This window comes from Molossus molossus, unplaced genomic scaffold (assembly GCF_014108415.1).
Source record: "Molossus molossus isolate mMolMol1 unplaced genomic scaffold, mMolMol1.p scaffold_m16_p_11, whole genome shotgun sequence".
In the NCBI taxonomy this organism is placed as follows: Eukaryota; Metazoa; Chordata; class Mammalia; order Chiroptera; family Molossidae; genus Molossus; species Molossus molossus.
In genome coordinates this window covers 74623118-74641942 of record NW_023425346.1, presented here as the reverse complement: position 1 = coordinate 74641942, position 18825 = coordinate 74623118, and the positions used below count along the sequence as shown (strand labels likewise).

The window sequence follows — 18825 nt, the reverse complement described above, 5'->3', positions numbered from 1 at the left end:
TAAATTGATGTTGAAAAAATAAAGATAGTTTAAGAGGTTTATTTTTCTAGCTAAAAATAAACTCCTAACAAAGCACCTTCACAGGGCCTTCACTGGCAGAAAGGGGACAAAGATCTGGAGAAGAGGGGCCCCAGGGGCTGGAAGAGACGGAGACCCCCCTCCACTCACTTCTCTACCCTCATTATACGCTCCCCGGGTGGTGGGTGGGTCACTTGCCCCAAAGTGGTTTAGATTTGAAGTGGGAGGTTTCCCTGGTCTATTCTTCCCGGCTGACTTCCTGAGGGAAGTTACACTGGGGCTTGGTTCTAGGAGGGAGCCAGACCCCTAACAGATGTTTGCGGGGTGGTAAGGATATTCCTCCAAGAGGAAACTATTTTCTCCATCAATGCCCCATTTTCAACCAGTCCTCACCCAGGGTCCCATCTTAAGGAAAAGCGAGGAGCAGTCTGTGATTTAAAAACAACAACACCTTTTATCGTGGTAAAATATTCATAACACACAATTCATCACCGTACCGTCTTTCAGTGCACAATTCAGCGGCATCAGTACATTCACGAAGCTGTGTAGCCCTCACCACTGTCCATTTCCAGACCTTTCCCATCATCCTAAACTGCAACTCTGCCCATTAGGCAATAGCTCACCCCTTCCTCACCCTGGTAAGCACTATTCTACTTTCTATCTCAACGGATTTGCCTATTCTAGGTAGCTCGTGTATGTGGAATTATACAATATTTGTCCTTTTGTGTCCGGCTTATTTCATTTAGTATGTTTTCATGGTTGATCCATCTTATAACATATATCAGAATCTCATTCCTCTTTAAGGCTGAGTAATATTCCATTGTATGTATATACTGTATTCTGCGTATCCACTGATGGACACTTGGGTTGCTCCCTACTGGCTATGGTGAATTATGCTGCAGTGGACACTCGGCATACAGGTATCTGTTTCCCTGCTTCCAATTCTTTGGGGAGTGGATTTGCTGGATCATATGATAATTCCATGTTTAACTTTTTGAGGCGGCACCAAACTGTTTTCTCTTTAGCTGACCCTAAGATGAAGGCACTCACCCTGCCGTGGCTGTGTGACAGGGACCCCATGCAGAAGTAGACCGAGACCACCTGCGTTCAGTCAGGCTGCCCAGCAGTGCAGTTCCCGCTGTGCCCTGCTACTGATGGGGGCAGATGTGTTCTGGGGGTCCCAGGCCAGGGCTGCACGTTTTCTGGTTCTGGGTGAATTACACTGTGGCTCTAGGTTGCTATGGAGAGAATAATATGCTCCATGGATAGGACTAGGAAAAAAAGACAGGAAGTTTCACTGGGAAGGCAGAAAGATGGTCAACACTAACACTGAGCTCTCAAGATACTGACCAGGGTTACAGAAGGGCCTTGATGGAGCCAGGGGTGTCCGGAGAGCAAGGAGCAGATGAACTGACCCAGCCCGGAGCTGCTTGGAACTCAGATTTGGTCTGGGTTCAAATCCCAGTTCTTGTCTTTAATAGTTTAGGCAATGAACTTAACCTCCCTCAAGTTCAGTGTTCTCATTTGTATGAGAGTTAGGAGGATGAAATAAATCATGTATGTGAGATGATTCCTTCAGTGCCTGGTCTTTCCACTCAATACATGTTAGGACCTGTTTTCCCTCAAACCCTGAGCATCAAACTCAGATGCTGTCTTACACTGGGAAATGCTTCTCACACCTCCCAGTTCTGGGCATCTCCTTTAACACATAGGGCTTGGGTCAACTTGCATTTTAGCAGCCGTTCTAGAACTTACCTATCGCCTCTACTGCCTCCTTTCTCTCCAAATCAAAGGGGTTATCTTTTTGGGACTGGTGGATGGGGCTTTTCTAGTAGGCACAAAACTGGCTTTTAAGCAAAAGATACATTCTTTGCTAAAAAATAAAAATAAAAGTAGATAAACAAACCAACAGAAAACCTCAGCTATTCTGGGCAAAACTCTTCCAGATTCCTCTGAAAATGAATGCTTCTTGTAGCGATCCTGTTTCACGTACTGAAAACGGTTCGCTCTCCAGGCACACAGAGCTTGAAGGGAGAAGCAACATGAAAACACTTAGAGGCCGTAACCTTACAGAAATGTAAATTGTTACCATTAATCATAAATACAGATAATTAAATGCTTATATCCAAGAGGACAAGTTTTCCCGTCGGCCCCATCCTTCTCTGCTCTGACTCGTGCTGGGGCGGAGGGGGCTCAGCTCCGCTTTCTGCTCATCCTTGTTGATGTAATTCAATGAGCCGACCTGCAAACACAGCCAAGGTTCCAATGATACAGACGAGCATGAAGACTCCAAGGAGAATGTGGTCCATCACCATTGCAACATACTTCCATTCCTCAGCCGCCTGGGAGAGAGGCAAGTGTTAGAATTTTCTTAAGGTGGTCATTAGGCCCACAGTGTTCATGCTCTGCATTTCCACAGCTACTTAATTGTAGATCTCGAAGCCCTCAACATCCTTTGGCTGGCATGATGATCTTTATTTTTCTAACAGATTATTCACAATGATGAGTTACTAAGGTGGTCTAGAGCTGATCACCAGGCTTATCTTAGGTCAGTAGCTGCCTTTTATTTATTTATTAAAAATTTTTTTTTCTTTATTGATTTGAGAGAGAGAGAGAACAGGAGAGGGAGAGAGAGATAGAAACATCTATGAGAGAGAACATAGATTGGCCGCCTCCTGCATGCCCCCCACTGGGGATTTGGCCCACAACCTGGGCATGTGCCCTGACTAGAAATCGAACCGGTGACCTCTTGGTGCATGGGTCGACGCTCAACCACTGAGCCACACTGGCCAGGCTCAGTAGCTGCCATTTAAACCCCAACCTGCCCATCAAGCCAAACCCATCCATCTGTGCTTGAGCATGTGAGTATTTAAACCCAGGGGTGTGGGTTTCAAGTCATGAGGCTTACGTTATTGGACTCCTGGTCTGACTTCATGGTCTCTGCGATGTACTTGACCCCCTCGATGGCACTTTTCACTTCGGGGTGTTTGATCAGGGGGGAGTGGAAGCCCATGGGTGGAGGCCCTGGCTTCCCAGAAATGTCAGAAATATCAATGTCTTCTGTGAATATCTTTTTGTCTTGTTTTTCTCTGGATGGTCTTTTCATTGTGGAGAAGAACATGACATTTGGGATAGTGTCAATAAAAACCTAACGAGAAAAAGAAATCCATTTATGAGAATAACTGCCAGCAGGGCAAGCATCAGCTCTGACTGAATTAGCGACGTAACTTCAGGCAAGTCATTCAGTTTCTCTGGGCCTCAGCCTCTTTGTCCTTAAACCCAAAGGACTCCACTCGATTTTCTCAAAGATTCTTTCATACATAGCCTGTGGCCCTTCCAATCCCTATGGTAAACAGTGACGATTCTGTCATGCAAGCATTTCACCACTGGAGGGAGCCTGTGCGCAGCTGTTGAACTCAAGAACCGAGTGATGCTTAGCTCCTGGAACCCCTACAGGGACCTGCTTCTTTCAAGGCCCTGTGTTCTCGTGATCACATGGTAAAAGAAAGGGCCCCTCGGGCTAAAAAATATATAAGGTTCTGGCCCCACAAAACAGCTAAGCTGTTTTCTTTCATTTCTTGTTTCTGAAAAAATGCAACATAGGTATTGCCAGGAGTCACTTAACAGCCTTAATAGAAACAGGGACTGTTTCTTCTCTAAAAAAAAAACAAAAAAACATTATGAGCTGTGGTTTCTCTGTTAATTCATGACAAATCTTTTGAATTTTACACAAAAGACCCTGGCTATTTTGTGTCTCTGTGAAGTTTTATTTAAAAACAAAAAACAAAAAACACAAAAACACAACACATTTGAAATGATAGCACATTTTAAATTTCAAAAATGTAAATACTTGAGACTGATTCCCCATTAAAACTCACTTTTTGACACTGTCTACCCAGGCCTCCCCTCCATCTCTAGCCCTATTCTCTGTAGATGATTCTACCAGCAAAAAAAAAACAGGTAGCCAGTTCGCAAACTGGAAGATATGCAAACAGAAATCTCAAGAATTTCACAGCATTTGAATTAAAAAGACAGTGATTTATTTATCTTCTCTAATGCAAGAGGTTCTTTAAGCTTGAATTAGGGGCGGGCTTCCTGAATTCTGTTTTTCTTCTCTCTCTGAGGAAGCTACATGAGTTATTTGTCTCCTGACAAGAGGCTGAAGAAAGCTCCAAAAATCCCCTGCAGCCCAGAAAGGACTTTCAGTTCCGAGTGCCCACAAGGGTGCACCGGAACTCCGCCGGCCACAGGGGGCAGCCCCGCGCACGCCCTCCAGGGGCGCCGCCCTGTGCCGAGCTCCGGGGCCTCGCTCGCTCACCTTCCGCACCCACTCCGGCATGACGTTGGTGCTGGGGGAGCGGTGGTGCGTGTTGATGACGATGACCGTGATGATGATGGATGCTATGACGAACACCATGGTGAAGAGCATGTATTTCCCGATCAAGGGCACAGCACTGGAGGTGGAAGGGATCAGCTCCACGATGACCAGGAGGAACACGGTTAAGGACAGCAGCACAGAGATGCTCAGGGTCATCTTCTCTCCTGGACAGAATGAAGACCAAACACAACAAGCCACCTGTTATGGCACCGATTGTTGTTTCTCTCAAATTTATATGTGCAAGTCCTAAGCCTCAGCACCTCAGTGACTGTGTTTGGAGATGGGAACTTTAAAGAGGTCATTAAATTAAAATGAGGTCTCAGGGTGGGTTCTCGTTCAATATGCCTGGTGTACTCATAAAAAAGGAGACTAGGACAAATACACACAGAGGACAAAGACCATATGAGGACGTAAGGAGAAGGTCACCATTTGTAAACCAAGGACAGAGGCCCCAGAGGAAACCAACCTGGCTGACACCTTGATCTACAACTTCCAGCTTCCAGAACTGTGAGATGATAAATTTCTGTTTCTGAAGCTACCTAGTTTTGTCACAGACTAAGACACCACCCAAACCCCTGGGATAAGAGGAATGTGACAGGCATTTCTCAAAGCATCGTTCTGGGGAAATATTTTGGGCAGAATTTCCTGAGTCCTTGGCACCGTAGCTCTCCTGACGATGGCAAGTGGCAGGTACTTTCACTGGAGGCTGCCAAGCAGGAAATGACTACTTCATCTCTTGACCCAGAATGCCATTCTTGGTGGAGCCCAGGGAACCAAGTACACCAAGCCGGGTGGCATGCTAGACCCCAGGTGGCACTTCTTCCATCTGCAGCAGAATGTCATAGACCTTACAGAACCGCAGCCTGGCCTACGTGCTACCTTGCAGATGGTGGGCAGTCCATGTAAGATTTTCTCATTGTGGGAGCAACCTGTAAGACTCAAACTGAGAAAACAAAATCAATGATTTCACACGATTTACTTTCATCTGAAGAGGATGATTTGCTTTTTTTGTTTTGTTTTTCATATTAAGGGACCAGGGAGTCCCCTGCCTCTCCCCTCCCCCCAACTTTTCTCCAGGCCCTACAATTTCAAGGTGAACAATTCCCCGTTGGAGTCTTGGTGAGGCAAGTATGGCAATAAGAAGGGCAAGGCTGAAGGGCATTGGGGTTTTTGTGGGGACTGACCACTTTAGGAGCAGTAGAGAGCCATTGAGAGGGACTTCCTTGGGCTGGTCTTGCTGTTTGTGTCCTGGGACCTCTTGTGTTACCCTACTTTCCAGAATGGACCTTTCTCCCCATACGGGATGCTTCGAGATGCTAGGAGTATATACAAGATACAGAGCAGGTGCAAACAAGAAATTACCGGTTCTGCCTAGTGGGTAGAATTCTACCTAGTGAGGAGGAAAGCCTTTACATGTGCAAAAGAAGACAGAATTATAAATATAAAATATTGGTCAAGTTACATCACATTTCTTGATTAATACTAGTGATAATAATAATAGCTAACATTTGTCTTCCCTGTATGGCTCAGTGGTTGAGCGTTGACCCATGCACCAACAGGTCACCGGTTCGATTCTTGGTCAGGACACATGCCCAGGTTGTGGGCCATATCCCCAGTGGGGGGTGTGCAGGAGGTGGCCAATAGATGTTCTCTCTCATCGATGTTTCTCTCTCTCTCCTCTCCCTTCCTCTTTCTCTAAAATCAATAAAGAAAAAATATTAAAAACAAAATAATAAAGTTAACATTCATCAAGCATCTCACTATTCTAAATACTTTCCAAGCATTTATAGAACCTGTGATTAGTTTCCATATTGCCTGACCAGTGTTTTCTCTCTTCGCTTTAAGATGCTTCATTCATTTAGAAAGTTGAAGAAATATTTGTTTGTGATCATTTGTTTAAAAACAAGTACAATCACTAGAACATACATTGTGTAGGAGCGAATTCTGCCTTATTTTCTCCCATATTCCTGTCGCACAGCAGTTGCTCAAAAAGTCCTGTGGGTTGAATGAGTGAAAGCCTAATCTTTTTCTTCTTTGCCGGAAAGTTGGATTTAGATTTTTTGGGAGGTTTTTTTCTTTATCATTTTTTTTTTTTGTCCTCACCCGAGGACTTTTTTGCATTTATCTTCAGATAGAATGGGGAGGGAGAGAGGGAGGAAGTGAGAGCGACACATCAACTGGTTGCCACCCACACAACCCCAACCCGGGCCAGGGACAAACTGCAACCAAGGTATGTCACCTTAGCGGGAACCGAACCCGGGACTCTCGGGTTCGCGGGCCAACGCTCTAACCGCTAAGCCAAACTGGCCAAGGCTTTCTTTATCATTTTGATAAAATTGTGACCTGTCATACGTTTGAGGGCTGTCTGTACCCTCTTTCTTTTTTCCATCAGTTTATCTGAGTAGGGGCGTGCTGGCAGGCATGTACCCTTTTCCTGTTTTCTGTCGATCGCTGTTTGTGAAGACTCAGGAGGAGGTGAGTTGTTTGGGCTGATGTGTGAGAACGTATTGCCCTTTGGGAAGAACGGTCTGTGTGTAAAGATGCTGCTATCTGGAAAAGGGACACGCAACACCTATTTCCAAGTGGCCAGCAGTGAGCGGAAGAGGCCTGGGTAGGTACAGAGCCAGGACTGCGTGGCGGGAGTTGCATGAGTCTGTGATCCACGCCCAGCACACTTCGGGGCACACGGTAGGTGTTCAACAGATAGGAACTGGTGATTATTCACGTTGACTAGACTGAGCAATGTAAGTGCATCTTCAGGGTCACGTTCAACTCTCTCCCTGCTCTGAAGTCTGCCCCACTGTGAGCTCCGTCCACAGACGCTCTCACCACCACACGGCCGCTCGGTAAGGGTGTTCTCCCAGGGAGGGGCATTTGGGTCTGTCTGCCTGTATCTGCTCAGTAGCCTATACTTATTTCTGGCTTTTCCCAAAATAGCAGCACAAGATCTGTTGGCGTCAGCAGCCCCAGCCATGGCAACTGCACCCACCTGAGTCTGTGGGCAGGTAGAACACCAGGCCGGTTAGGAAGGAGAAGAGCAGGCAGGGAATGATGACGTTGACGATGAAGTAGAGGGGCAGGCGCTGCATGACGAAGTGGTAGGTGATGTCCAGGTAGGGAGTGGAGGGGCAGCAGGCGTAGAACACCCAGTGCTTCCAGCCCCGGGACTCCTTGATCACCCACTCGCCGCTCTCCATGAAGTTGCTCAGGTCTGGCTTGTCGCTTTCCTGAGAAGATGAGATGAAACTTTGAAAACCCAGCCACATCACCCTGAGGAGAGGCAGGGTTGAAGAACCACCGGTGACCAGGCCACAGAGTCTAGTGCTGCTACGTACCCAGGTGGGACCCTGAGTCACTTCCACGTTTGGGTGTCAGGTTCCTGTCCTATAAAGTAAGGGGCTTCGAACTACTGGGATTCTCCATGTTGGTTATACATTCACATCACCTAGGAGCTTCCAAACATATTGGTGCCCTACCCCCATCCCAGATGGATTAAATCCAAATTCTTGGGACTACATTTTAGCTCCAGGTGGTTCTCATGTACAACACACCAAGAATCTTACCAACCAATTGAAACCCATCAAACTAGATGATCCCTGAAGAACTCAGTGGTGCTGGGAGCCTACGATCATGAAGGGGCTGAGCTGAATCATGCTGTGCCTGGACAACCTCACGACACGAGGTCGCCGCCTACCGGGTTGATGACCACCACAGAGCCGTCATAGGTCCAGGTGCCCAGCTTCATGCTGCAGTTCTGTTCATCAAAGGGAAAGTGGGTGACGATGATCTCGCAGTAGCTTTTAAAGATGGCCGGAGGCGTCCAGGTGATGTGGCCGGTGTGGTCCAGGAGCACTTTGGTGAACTTGACAATGGCAAAGTCACCATCTGCACTACAGTGGGACGGAAGAGCAGACAGCTGTTCGTTACTCAGAGCTAATTGTAGAAACTTTCTTCCAGGCGGTGTTTCTTTTTATCTGTGTCAGTGTTTCCCACATGAGTCTGATAATAAGCGTCACTGGGGCGCATGTCAAAATGTGGATTCCTGAGCACCGTCTGAGCACTGAATTGGATTACTTGGGGAAGAACCTTGAATCTGGTGTTTTGTGGGGTTTTTTTGGTGGTATGTGCCCCTAGGGGGAACCAAACCTGGGACTCTCTGGTCTGCAGGCCGACGCTCAACCGCTGAGCCAAACTGGCCAGGGCGCGAATCTAATTTTAAAGAAAGATTGGTAATGTGGATCCACTGCATCCCAGATCATTTTCTTCCCAGTATCTGTAATAATTTCTATCTATCCCTCCCTATATACTTGGACAATTAACTGGGAAAAACCTAGGAATTTTATTTTTTTTATTTTTATAATGTTTTTAATCCTCACCCAAGGACACTTTTTTCCATATTTTGTTCAGATAGAGTGGGAGGGGGAGAGAGAGAGAGAAACATCAACATGAAAGGGACACATCGAGTGATTGCCACCCACACGACCCAACCAGGGCTGGGGACAAACTGCAACCGAGGTACATGCCCTTAGCGGGAACCGAGCCCGGGTCTCCCTGGACCACGGGCCGACGCTCTAACCGCTGAGCCAAACCGGCCAGGGCAAACCTAGGAATTTTAAATAAAAACATATCCAGTGGCTCATTACTATGACAAGCAGGTTAAGGAGGATGTCCACTACCTTTTAAAGAACTATTAGGACTCGGTGGGGTGGGATCACAAACCCAGGTGCCTCCAGGGCCAGGCAGGTGAGGGGGGGAGGCTGTGGTGAGGGACGGCCCCTCTCTGCTCCCTTCTGTGGTGTCCCCATGCGAGCAAAGGCCCAATGTTGCCAGATATTTGGATTTTTCCTCAGAAGCTAAAAATCTACATTTTTTTTTAATCCAAAGTTTTCATTTTTGAATGTTAGCATTTTCTGGAGTTTAATGGGTTATTTCCAAATTTTCAAATGTTGGCACTAATTTCGTATTTAAAAATATCCAGCATGGTAGATAACAAAAGGCCATTGAGCAGTCCGCTCATCCTACAAGCAGCCTGTGTCCCAGGCCTTGGCCAAGGGCGGGCACAGGTGTCGGACAGGTGGGTGGACCGCCTCCGTGGGCTGTCCGGGACATAATGCCTATATTGGAGCCTCACTTGATAAGTCAAGAGATTTTCTTCCCACTGAATTTTCCTTGGGGTGGAGGTGGGGCTCTATCCAGAAAACTACATGCTGTTGGGCCTTTCTGAAGAGCAGAGGGCCACAGGGTCACCCAGTCTCTCCCTATAAGCTGGTCAGACAGGGCTCCCACCCCACTAGGTGCTCCTGAGCACGCTTGTCAGAAGGGCCAGAGATGTTCATCACTTTGCTCACCTTCTTACCGGAAGACTTAACTAACACAAGACACTGCCCTATTAGCACAATTGTCTGCGGTTACCCAAATGACTGGATACCTTGGCTCAGGCTTGAATCCCAGTTATAACTGAAAATTGAGGTGGGGTGGTCAGCCGCACAGGGTATCGTTTCCACTCACTGGCCGTGGCCACCTCCCCTGGTCAGTCCGGCAGCACACGCAGCCTGCTCGCCCCAAACCTGCGGCAGGATGCCCAGCCGCACACCCCCAGGCCAGTGCTGAACGCGCCTGCCCGGGAAGGCTGCGCTGGAAATGCACATCCCTGACTAGTGAAAGATGTGTAATAATGAACGTGTCATTAAAGCAGAGTGTCTAGAATCACATTATCATTTCATGACATGCAGTCTGTCACGGAGCCCATGGGTGGGCCACACAGGCACCCCCGGCCATTAGCAGCATGGCGTCTTGGGGTGCCACGAGGGTGTGATGGGAAACAACCCCGGGAGGTTGAGACCTGTTGGTAGGAAGGACATTTGATTCCAAGGAGCTCAATTGCAGGAGATTTGGGTTCCTTGGATAGTTGCCACGCACCCTTCAGGAGCTTCCAGGGATTAAATGTCTCCCTCCCACAGCCCTGATTCAATTTGGCTCTGATAATTGTTTCTCCTCATGACATGAGACACCATATGGCACCCTAGCATGTCAACTTGGCTCTTGGTTTCTGAGGCATTCTGAGAGGGCTGGCCTGTTCGGGCGCTTGGACTCCACCTCCCCAGGAATGTCCCCTCCCGATCCTGCCTGATTCGCTTACTTGTTATAGAGAACCAAGTCTGGGTGCCAGATCTTTTCAGAGGGAATGTGAATTTTTTTCACGCCGCCATAGTCTTCTGGGTTCCATTTGAGGTTGCAATCCACCCATTGCTAGAAATGAAGACATTTAGCTGCTTAGAAAGCTAAAAACATTTTAAAAAACAATCTAGAGCTCTGATGGGTATGATCATTCAGATAGTGACAGAAACTGTGCGATAGTAAGAAAGGTTTGATTCAGAATTCAGCTTTTGCTCTAGTTAATACCAGCAAACACTCATGCTGACTAGCTACATGCAGGCACTGTTCTAAGCATCTTATTGATATTGATCATTTTGTACTCACAATAATCCTGTGAGGTGAGAGTGATCATTGACCCCATTTTACAGAAGGAAAAGCAGAGGCACTGCTAAGTCATGCCACTGGCTAGTGGCAGATCTAGCATGCTACACTGCTCACCACAGGAAAGAGAGTGACCCTATTGTGAACATTTTCCTCAACCAGGCAGCATCATTTTTTAAAATTATTATTATTTTTAAATTTTTTTCTTTATTGATTTTTAGAGAAAGAGGACGGGAGAGAGAGATAGAAACATCGATGAGAGAGAACATTGATTGGCTGCCTGCTGCATGCCCTCCACTGGGGATTTGGCCCACAACCTGGGCATGTGCCCTGACTGGGAATCGAACTGATGACCTCTTGCTGCATGGGTCGACGCTCAACCACTGAGCCACACCAGCCGGGCAGGCAGCATCATTTTTAAAAAGTAACACAATGTTATGGATTAAATTGCATCTCCTCAAAATTCATATGTTGAAGTCCTAGCCCCTAGTACCTCAGACTATGACCTTATTAGGAGACAGGGTCTTTACAGAGGGGATTAAGTTAAAAGGAGGTCATTACATTGGGTCCTAACCCAATGTGAATGGTATCAGTATGACAAGGGGACATTTAAGACAGATACATATTCAGGAAGAATGTCATGTGAACATGAAGACGAAGAGAGGTCTGAAGCAGATTCTCCCACACAGCCCTCAGAAGAAACCCATGCTGTCGACGCCTTGACTTTGGACTTTGGCCTCAAGAATTGTGAGACAATAAATCTCTGTTGTTTGAGCCACCCAGTTTGTGGCTTTGGTATGGTAGCCCTAGCAAACAAATACACACAGAAAAAGCACAACATTCAAAACAAACACACCAACAACAATGATCCATAATCCCACCACCTCAAAATATATACGTTAGCATTTTGTTATATATCCCTTTTACCCAAATTGATTTACTCTGGGCCCAGGTTAAATTTCAGGGTGAATACAAACAACGTAAAGGCAATTATCTAACAGAATTACCTGTTTGAGTCGAACATTGGTGGTCACGATCTGATTTACTTCATCCTGAAAAAAGATAAGACCCCACATTTAGGGGGCAGAGAGGGAGTCGAGGGGAGGATGCTGCATGAGGGGATGTGTGGGGCCGTGGGTGCCCGGGCACTCTGGTCTCACCACGTTGATGAGCTGAATCAGCTGCAGGCCCACGGTGACCTCCACGGCCTGGCGGTGGTCTTCCACTGGCCGCACCACGCGGTTGTATTGTTCAAACAGCTTTGCCACCAGACGGGTCTCATGTTCAGAGCCCAGGACGAGGCCAGCTGAGGCAGCAAATGACATACACATGTCAGAGTCTCCCCTCCTGCACACACACTAACAGGAGTGACTGAGGCGGGACCAGCTAATGGAAGGCTCGCAGGACCCCTTGTTGAAAGGCTCCCAAACACAAGCACAGCTGCTGGGTGGTCCCTTCTCAGTGGGGCATGCCAGCTTATCATGACACTTGTACTTTGGACAGAGGACATTCCTTAACACAGCTTCTGTGTGCATCATGTTCCCTGAGAATGTGTATACACAGGAAGGAAGGTCCCCACAAGAGCCAGTATTTCAGAGTCTGGTCGTGGTGCAATGAAATCTCAGGTTTGCTGGCCTCCGATGCTAGGGACAGCCACAGATGAGTGCTGGTTCATGCCCCTTAGGATGGTCATAATGAGCAAAGTTGAAAATGACAAATATTGAGGCGTGGGAAGAGATAAACTAAAGAACTTATATGCATATATGCACAACCAATGGACACAGACATTAGGTTGGGGAAAGCGGAGGGGGGTGGGAGTGGGGAGGAGGGGGTCAATGGGGGAAAAAGGGGGACATCTGCAATACTTTCAACAATAATAAATAAATAAATTGGCAAATATTGTGACGCTGTGGAGAAACAGGAACCATTACATGTTGCTGATGAGGATGTAAAACGGTGCAGTCACTGTGGAAACATTTTGGTGGTTCCTCACACAAGTCACACACAGAGTTAGCATATGACCTACCAATTCCACTTCTGGGTGTATCCCCCCCCAATTCTTCACACAAAAACTTGTACCTGAATATTTATAGCAACACTATCAATAGCGAAAAGATGGAAACAACCCAAATGTCCAACAGGTAAGTGGATGAACACATTGTGGCATAACCATGAGGTGGAATATTATTTAGCCAGAACAGGGAATGGAGCCGTGATACATGCTACAACATGGATTCATCTTGAAAACATTATGCTATGTGAAAGAAATCAGACACACAAGAGCATCTCTTGCGTGGTTCCATTGAATAGAAATGTCCATAATAGGTTAATCCATAGAGATGGAGAGCAGATTAGTGGTTACTGGGGACTGGAAGGACAGGGGAGACACTGCTAACGGTTCAGGGTTTCCTTTTGGGGTGACGAAGAAGTTCTGACAGTAGATAGTGGTGATGGTTGCGCAATATTTTAAATGTACTCAATGCCACTAAATAGTTCACTTTAAAGTGGCAATTTCATGTAATGTGTCATTTACCATAATTTAAAAAAAAATCGCTGCTGGTGGGTATGTATCCTGGTTAAGTTGTTAAGACACAGTGAAAGCCATGTGCTTGGTAACCTGGATTTGGAGGCCCTACTGGGAACAGGAGTGACTCCAAGGAATCTTTCCTGAATTTCCTTTCAGGACGAAGAGCAGTATCATCGGTGCCCTTGGGCTCACAGCCCTGTTATGGCCAGTGTTATGTGGTCCTCAGCAGCCTCCGGAGAGGCAGGCAGGCAGGCAGGCTGGCCTTTTCGCCTGAGATTCGGAGAGGCTGGACGACCTGGCAAGGTCGCCCGGCTAGGGCAGAGCTGGGATCAGAGCCCTGTCACCCCGCGTTGTGCTCCTGCACTAACTCTTAATATTGTGAGGGTGTGGTGGGCTGTCTTGGAAACTGCACAACATTATTCCTATGAGAAAAAGTGTTCCCGATCCCAGCAAGTGCCTTACGAAGGGTCTTGTAACTCAAGCCTCGCGTGGATTGGGGATTGCCTGTTCAGGCTGGGGGCGGAAACAGACACACGATCCGTGTGCCCTGATTCATGTAACCAGATCTCCCCTTTCCGCAGGTTATTGCTGAAATGCCCATACCTTCTCCCTGGGCCAAGACAACTTTAAAAACTGAATGAAAGAGATGCTTTCTCTTTTTCCCCAGTCGTGTTAACCTACTACCTCTAAGACAGGTTATTATTTTTCTCCAGGGATCTTAAGTTTGAAAGAGTTTGTCAATGAAATAATTATAAAGTAAAAAGTAATTATTTTTTCTGTTTATTAATAACTGACATTTCCAACTCATGTGCCCCTCTTCTACACGCTTTATATATATTCTTTCTATCCTCATAACAAGGTATGGTAGGTGCTATTTTTTTTTTTTTTATCCTCACCCAAGGACATTTTTCCATTTTTCTTTTGTTCTTATAGAGCGGGAGGGAGAGAGAGAAAGAGAGAGAGAGAGAAACATCGACGTGAAAGGGACACATGGAGTGGTTGCCACCCGCACGACCAACCAGGGCCGGGGACAAACTGCAACCGAGGTACAAGCCCTTAGCGGAAACTGAACCTAGGTCTCTCTGGACCACAGGCCGACGCTCTAACCGCTGAGCCAAACCGGCCAGGGCGCTATTTTTGTCCTCACTTTACAGAGAAGGAAACTGAGGCACAGGGAGGTTAAGTACTTGCCCAGATTTCGTAAGTGGTGGAGCCAGTATTCAAACCCAGAGCCCATGTCTTAGCCACTATTTTTCATCCAGCACTTTGGATCAGCTTGAAGTAACCAGTGTTGTGCAATAATTCGAACATTTTTACCCCCCAAAAATGTGTTTTACTTAGTCCATAGAGCTTTATTCAAGGCCATGCATTTGTATTAACTCAGTAAATCTTTATAACTGCCCTAGGAGGAAGTCTTTAGCCCTGTTTTACAAATGAGAACACTGAGGTTCGGACAGTTGAGCGGTGCAGTGATGGTTCCCAGCGGGTTGGAGGTGGGACAGTGAACGGGGCGTCTGGTGCTAGGACTCCTGCTCTTGACTGCCTCCCTAATGGTACCTGTGTCATTCCCACTCAGAGTTTGGACATTTTTAGTGTAGCTTAAATCTCTTCATTATGTCCTGGACTCTATGTAGGGAACCCCTGACCTAGCCTGCCTCTTCATCTCTCGTTTCCCAAGTTTTCTGAACCCAAAAGGGTCCATGCAGAGATTTCATGTGGCATCTCCCCAAAACCACCTGCACTCAAGGACTCTTCAAGACAGCAATGTTTGCAGTCACCCCACTGAGCCCCTGGGACCCGGCCACCCTCTGTCCTCCATGCCTGTCTACCTCGGGCCCCACTCAGCCCAGGGTGGGCAGAGGCGGGCATGGGTCACTGAGTGCCGTGGCCACTGAACTTGAAGCTAGTGCTTGGCGTTGCCCTGGGCTGCTTATTTCCAAGTGATGGTTTATTCCGGTCTGACAGGAAGAACACATTAACAAGCAACAGACAGAGCAGATGGTCAGCATTATGTAACAGGAAAACTATGCAGGCCAGCCCCACGGTCCACGAGGGAGAGGGCAGGCCTGGGAGACAGGCAGGGTCACACGCCAGTGACACGCATTTCCTCTTCTCCCGCCTCGGCCGGTAACAAGGGCCTGGCTCCTTCCTTAACGAATTCCTCGGGAATTTTTGAGAGGCTCTCCATTTCTTAGATTGGGTTCATTAGCATTCTGTCCTTTCTTTCCTCCTTGAAGCAGGGTAGGGTGATAGGAAACTTCCAGGACTTAGGTCAGAATCTATTATTCTGTTTCTAACTCCAACACGGTCTGGAGAATGGGACCGATTCCTCACGGAGTCAATGAATCACAGTAAATACCTTCCTTAAAAGGCAGGGTGTAAATTAATAACCATGCAGACAAATTAATAATATCAAAGTCTCCCTTTGCAGCAAAATCATCCTAATTCAGATGATGGTAACCTTAACTGCTTCATCAAATATTTGTTGTGCCTTTACTGTGTGCAAAGCTTTGTTTTAAGAACTCTGAGATAATCAAAAGTGAATCTGACATAAATTCTGTCTTCCCACCTTCATGGAGATGAACATTTGTCACTTACATAAATAACCGAACAAAGTGGAAAGTAATATGCTATAAGAGGGGTGGCAATAAGTACTTGAGATTCTTGAGATGGAAGAGAGGAAAGGTTGTCATAAAAATGATATATAAATAGGACAGAGATCATTATGTGATAAGCTAACACAGGAAAATATATCCCTGATATAAATGAGAATTTAGCCCACAAAGAACTGATTCTAAGTAGGGGAACCCAACCACAGTTTCAAAGTGTTTTTTGTACCAGACTGGTCCAATGTGTGTTTTCATACCCGCTGGGTTGGGCCAAAGAATTCTGTACTATTACTAGTCCCCTTGGGCAGTGCTTATCTCAACCTGGTGCTCAGCTATCACTTCAGGCTGTGTTCCGACTGCACACACAACGAACGGAGTCCCCAGGTGATCCCATCCCAAGATTTATAAATGAAGTGACTTTGGGAAGGTCAGCTTATGTCTTTCAGCCTCAGTTTCCCTATAATACAGAATCGAAGATGCTGGAAACCTCATCCAGCTCTACACCCACCCATGAGACCTGACAACAGCAAATTCTAGGGTTGATCTCAATACATATCACATACATTTATTTATTTATTTATTTATTATCCTCACCCAAGGACATTTTTCCATTTTTTATTCAGATAGAGTGGGAGGAAGAGAGACAGAGAGAGAGAAACATCGATGTGAAAGGGACACATAGAGTGGCTGCCACACACACAACCCAACCAGGGCCGGGGACAAACTGCAACCGAGGTACATGCCCTTAGCAGGAACCAAACTGGGTCTCTCGGGACCGCAGGCCGACGCCCTAACCGCTGAGCCAGACCGGCCAGGGCAATATCACATACTTTTAAAATTAGCCTAACATGCATTTTTGGAGGTGTCTGGTGTCCTAAGAGATCTCCTAAGGATTTTTATAATAAGGATATCACTTCAGACTTTTCACTGAGCAAAGTGTTTGCACACACGCCACCACCACCACCACCAGGCCAGCTGTGGTTGGATCAAGTCCACATCCCACAGGATATGATTTATCTGAATTTGTTAGACTTCGGGCTGTTTCCCTCAACTCTGCTATTGAAAAACATGGACAATAAAGAAGCCTGCGCTTGTCAGAGCAGCGTTGGAGAAGAGAAGTCACGGACTGTCAGCTGCTCGGTCTCCCCGCTGGGATGATGCCACCGGTCAGCATCCGCCTGCCTCCACCGGAAGTCTGGGATTCAGGATAGCGTCTCAGCTGCTCGCTGCGACACATCCCAGAGCTGGGTACAGGTCAGGGGCTGCGCGAGCTTTCCTGCTTTCGATCCAAACCCAAGCCTGCCTACAGGGATGTACTTCAACAAAATAGTAGGCAAGAATGCATTCAACAGCAACTTCTTTTTTAACTTCAGAAGTTTAAAGTTACGAAATATTTCGTCTCGTGAAGAGACTTTAATTACAATCGTGAATAGGTTTCTCTCTCTGGCACACGGAGCTGTCAATCAATCGTCTTCATTTTCGGAATTCTCGGGGAGCAACAACAGGGCTTGCCGAGCTTATTGTCTGCGGCTCTAAGTCGTCACTCTAGGGTCTGATCACAGGGCTGAGTCGGAGGCCAGGCACAGACGGAGGGAGAGACCTGCCTGTCCGCTTTGTAGCCTTTGACCAAGCAACTCCTATTTTAATTAGATAGCACAAACTAAAAATCTTTATCCACAGACCCGATCAGGCCGACATCGGTGAGAAACTGACAGAGGTCTGGGGCTGCTGAAGCCTGCCATTCTGTGTTCCCACCGAAGAAGCGAGACTCAGGTTTGGGGGCGTCCAGTGCTTCAGCCTCCAAAAAGAGCCCCCCAACACCAGCACTTACCTGAGCAGAGGCCAAGGAGCAGGAGGAGTAGCCAGGACTCCATGGGCTGTGGGGCCGGCGTGGACTGGTGGCAGGCTGGTGACCGGTGCTGCTTGCTGGCGCTCTGACTGGACACTTGGCTGCCAGAGGGCTTTGGACAGTGAGCCGCTCGGCGGAGCTATTGTTTGACACCACCTGTTCGTGGCGGGGACAGCTGGGCTCGCAGAGCCCTGGAGCCCAGGGAGCCGCGAGGCCTGACACTGTTAGCGTGCCTCATTTACACAACTGCTGTACCCTTGACGAGCTGAGTGTGAATGGCATAGTGCTGTCCATGCACCACGAGTCAGATCTGAATATAAAAACAAAAACCTTACAGTAGGGAAAGACTTATTCTGAATGGTGAGCAACCCTCTGCTCCCTCATGTGAAAACCAGCACCGCAGCCCTGTGGATGGATTCGGTGAGGGTCCCTGGTCTGAGCAGAGGCGGCTGTGTGTCAGACGCTGGTCATCCGCGTTCTGTACACAGAGACACTTGCTCTGGTTTGCTCCTGGGCATTGGTGACAGCATGAATTTGAGAAGAATGTGGTTAGTACTGAATGTGCTGCCGGAGAGCCGGGTCTGCTTGGACTTGGTTCTCGACAAAGAATTTTTGGTTCTATAAAATCGGTTTTACTGGCTTCCGGAGTGGCTGTTCCAACCCCTCTCGCTGCATGAGGCAGTGCCTGTCCCATGGTGGCCCCTTAGCCTGGCCAGACTGCCCACCCCCTCCTGCTGTCGCTGGGGGCAGGGTGTCCCGGGGCGGAAGCCGCTGTCCCAGAGGCCTGCTCCTCCATCCAGTCCCCTGCCTATTCTCACTCAGGGAAGCAAAGAGCAGAGTGGTTCATCTTTTCCAAAATCCTCAAAGCCAGCAGTTAGTAATTGCTCAGCCTGAGATTTTTTTTTTACCAAAACACGGAGGAAGATGTTATGTAAGGGGACCCTGTTCCTTTTCTGTCTTCCTTGCC

At 47.4% G+C, this 18825-nt stretch overlaps 1 protein-coding gene across 1 annotated transcript; it reads right to left on the bottom strand.

Moving 5' to 3' along the window:
* Positions 1–740: 740 nt before the first annotated feature.
* CHRNA1 (cholinergic receptor nicotinic alpha 1 subunit) lies at positions 741–17955 on the bottom strand. Its single transcript, XM_036254245.1, has 9 exons — positions 17841–17955; positions 12034–12179; positions 11881–11925; positions 10536–10645; positions 8091–8286; positions 7386–7623; positions 4337–4560; positions 2927–3166; positions 741–2360 (listed from the first exon to the last, which is right to left on the bottom strand). The coding sequence occupies exons 1-9, from the start codon at positions 17881–17883 to the stop codon at positions 2229–2231; spliced, it is 1374 nt and encodes a 457-aa protein (XP_036110138.1). The 5' UTR covers positions 17884–17955; the 3' UTR covers positions 741–2228.
* Between the last annotated feature and the right edge of the window lie 870 nt (positions 17956–18825).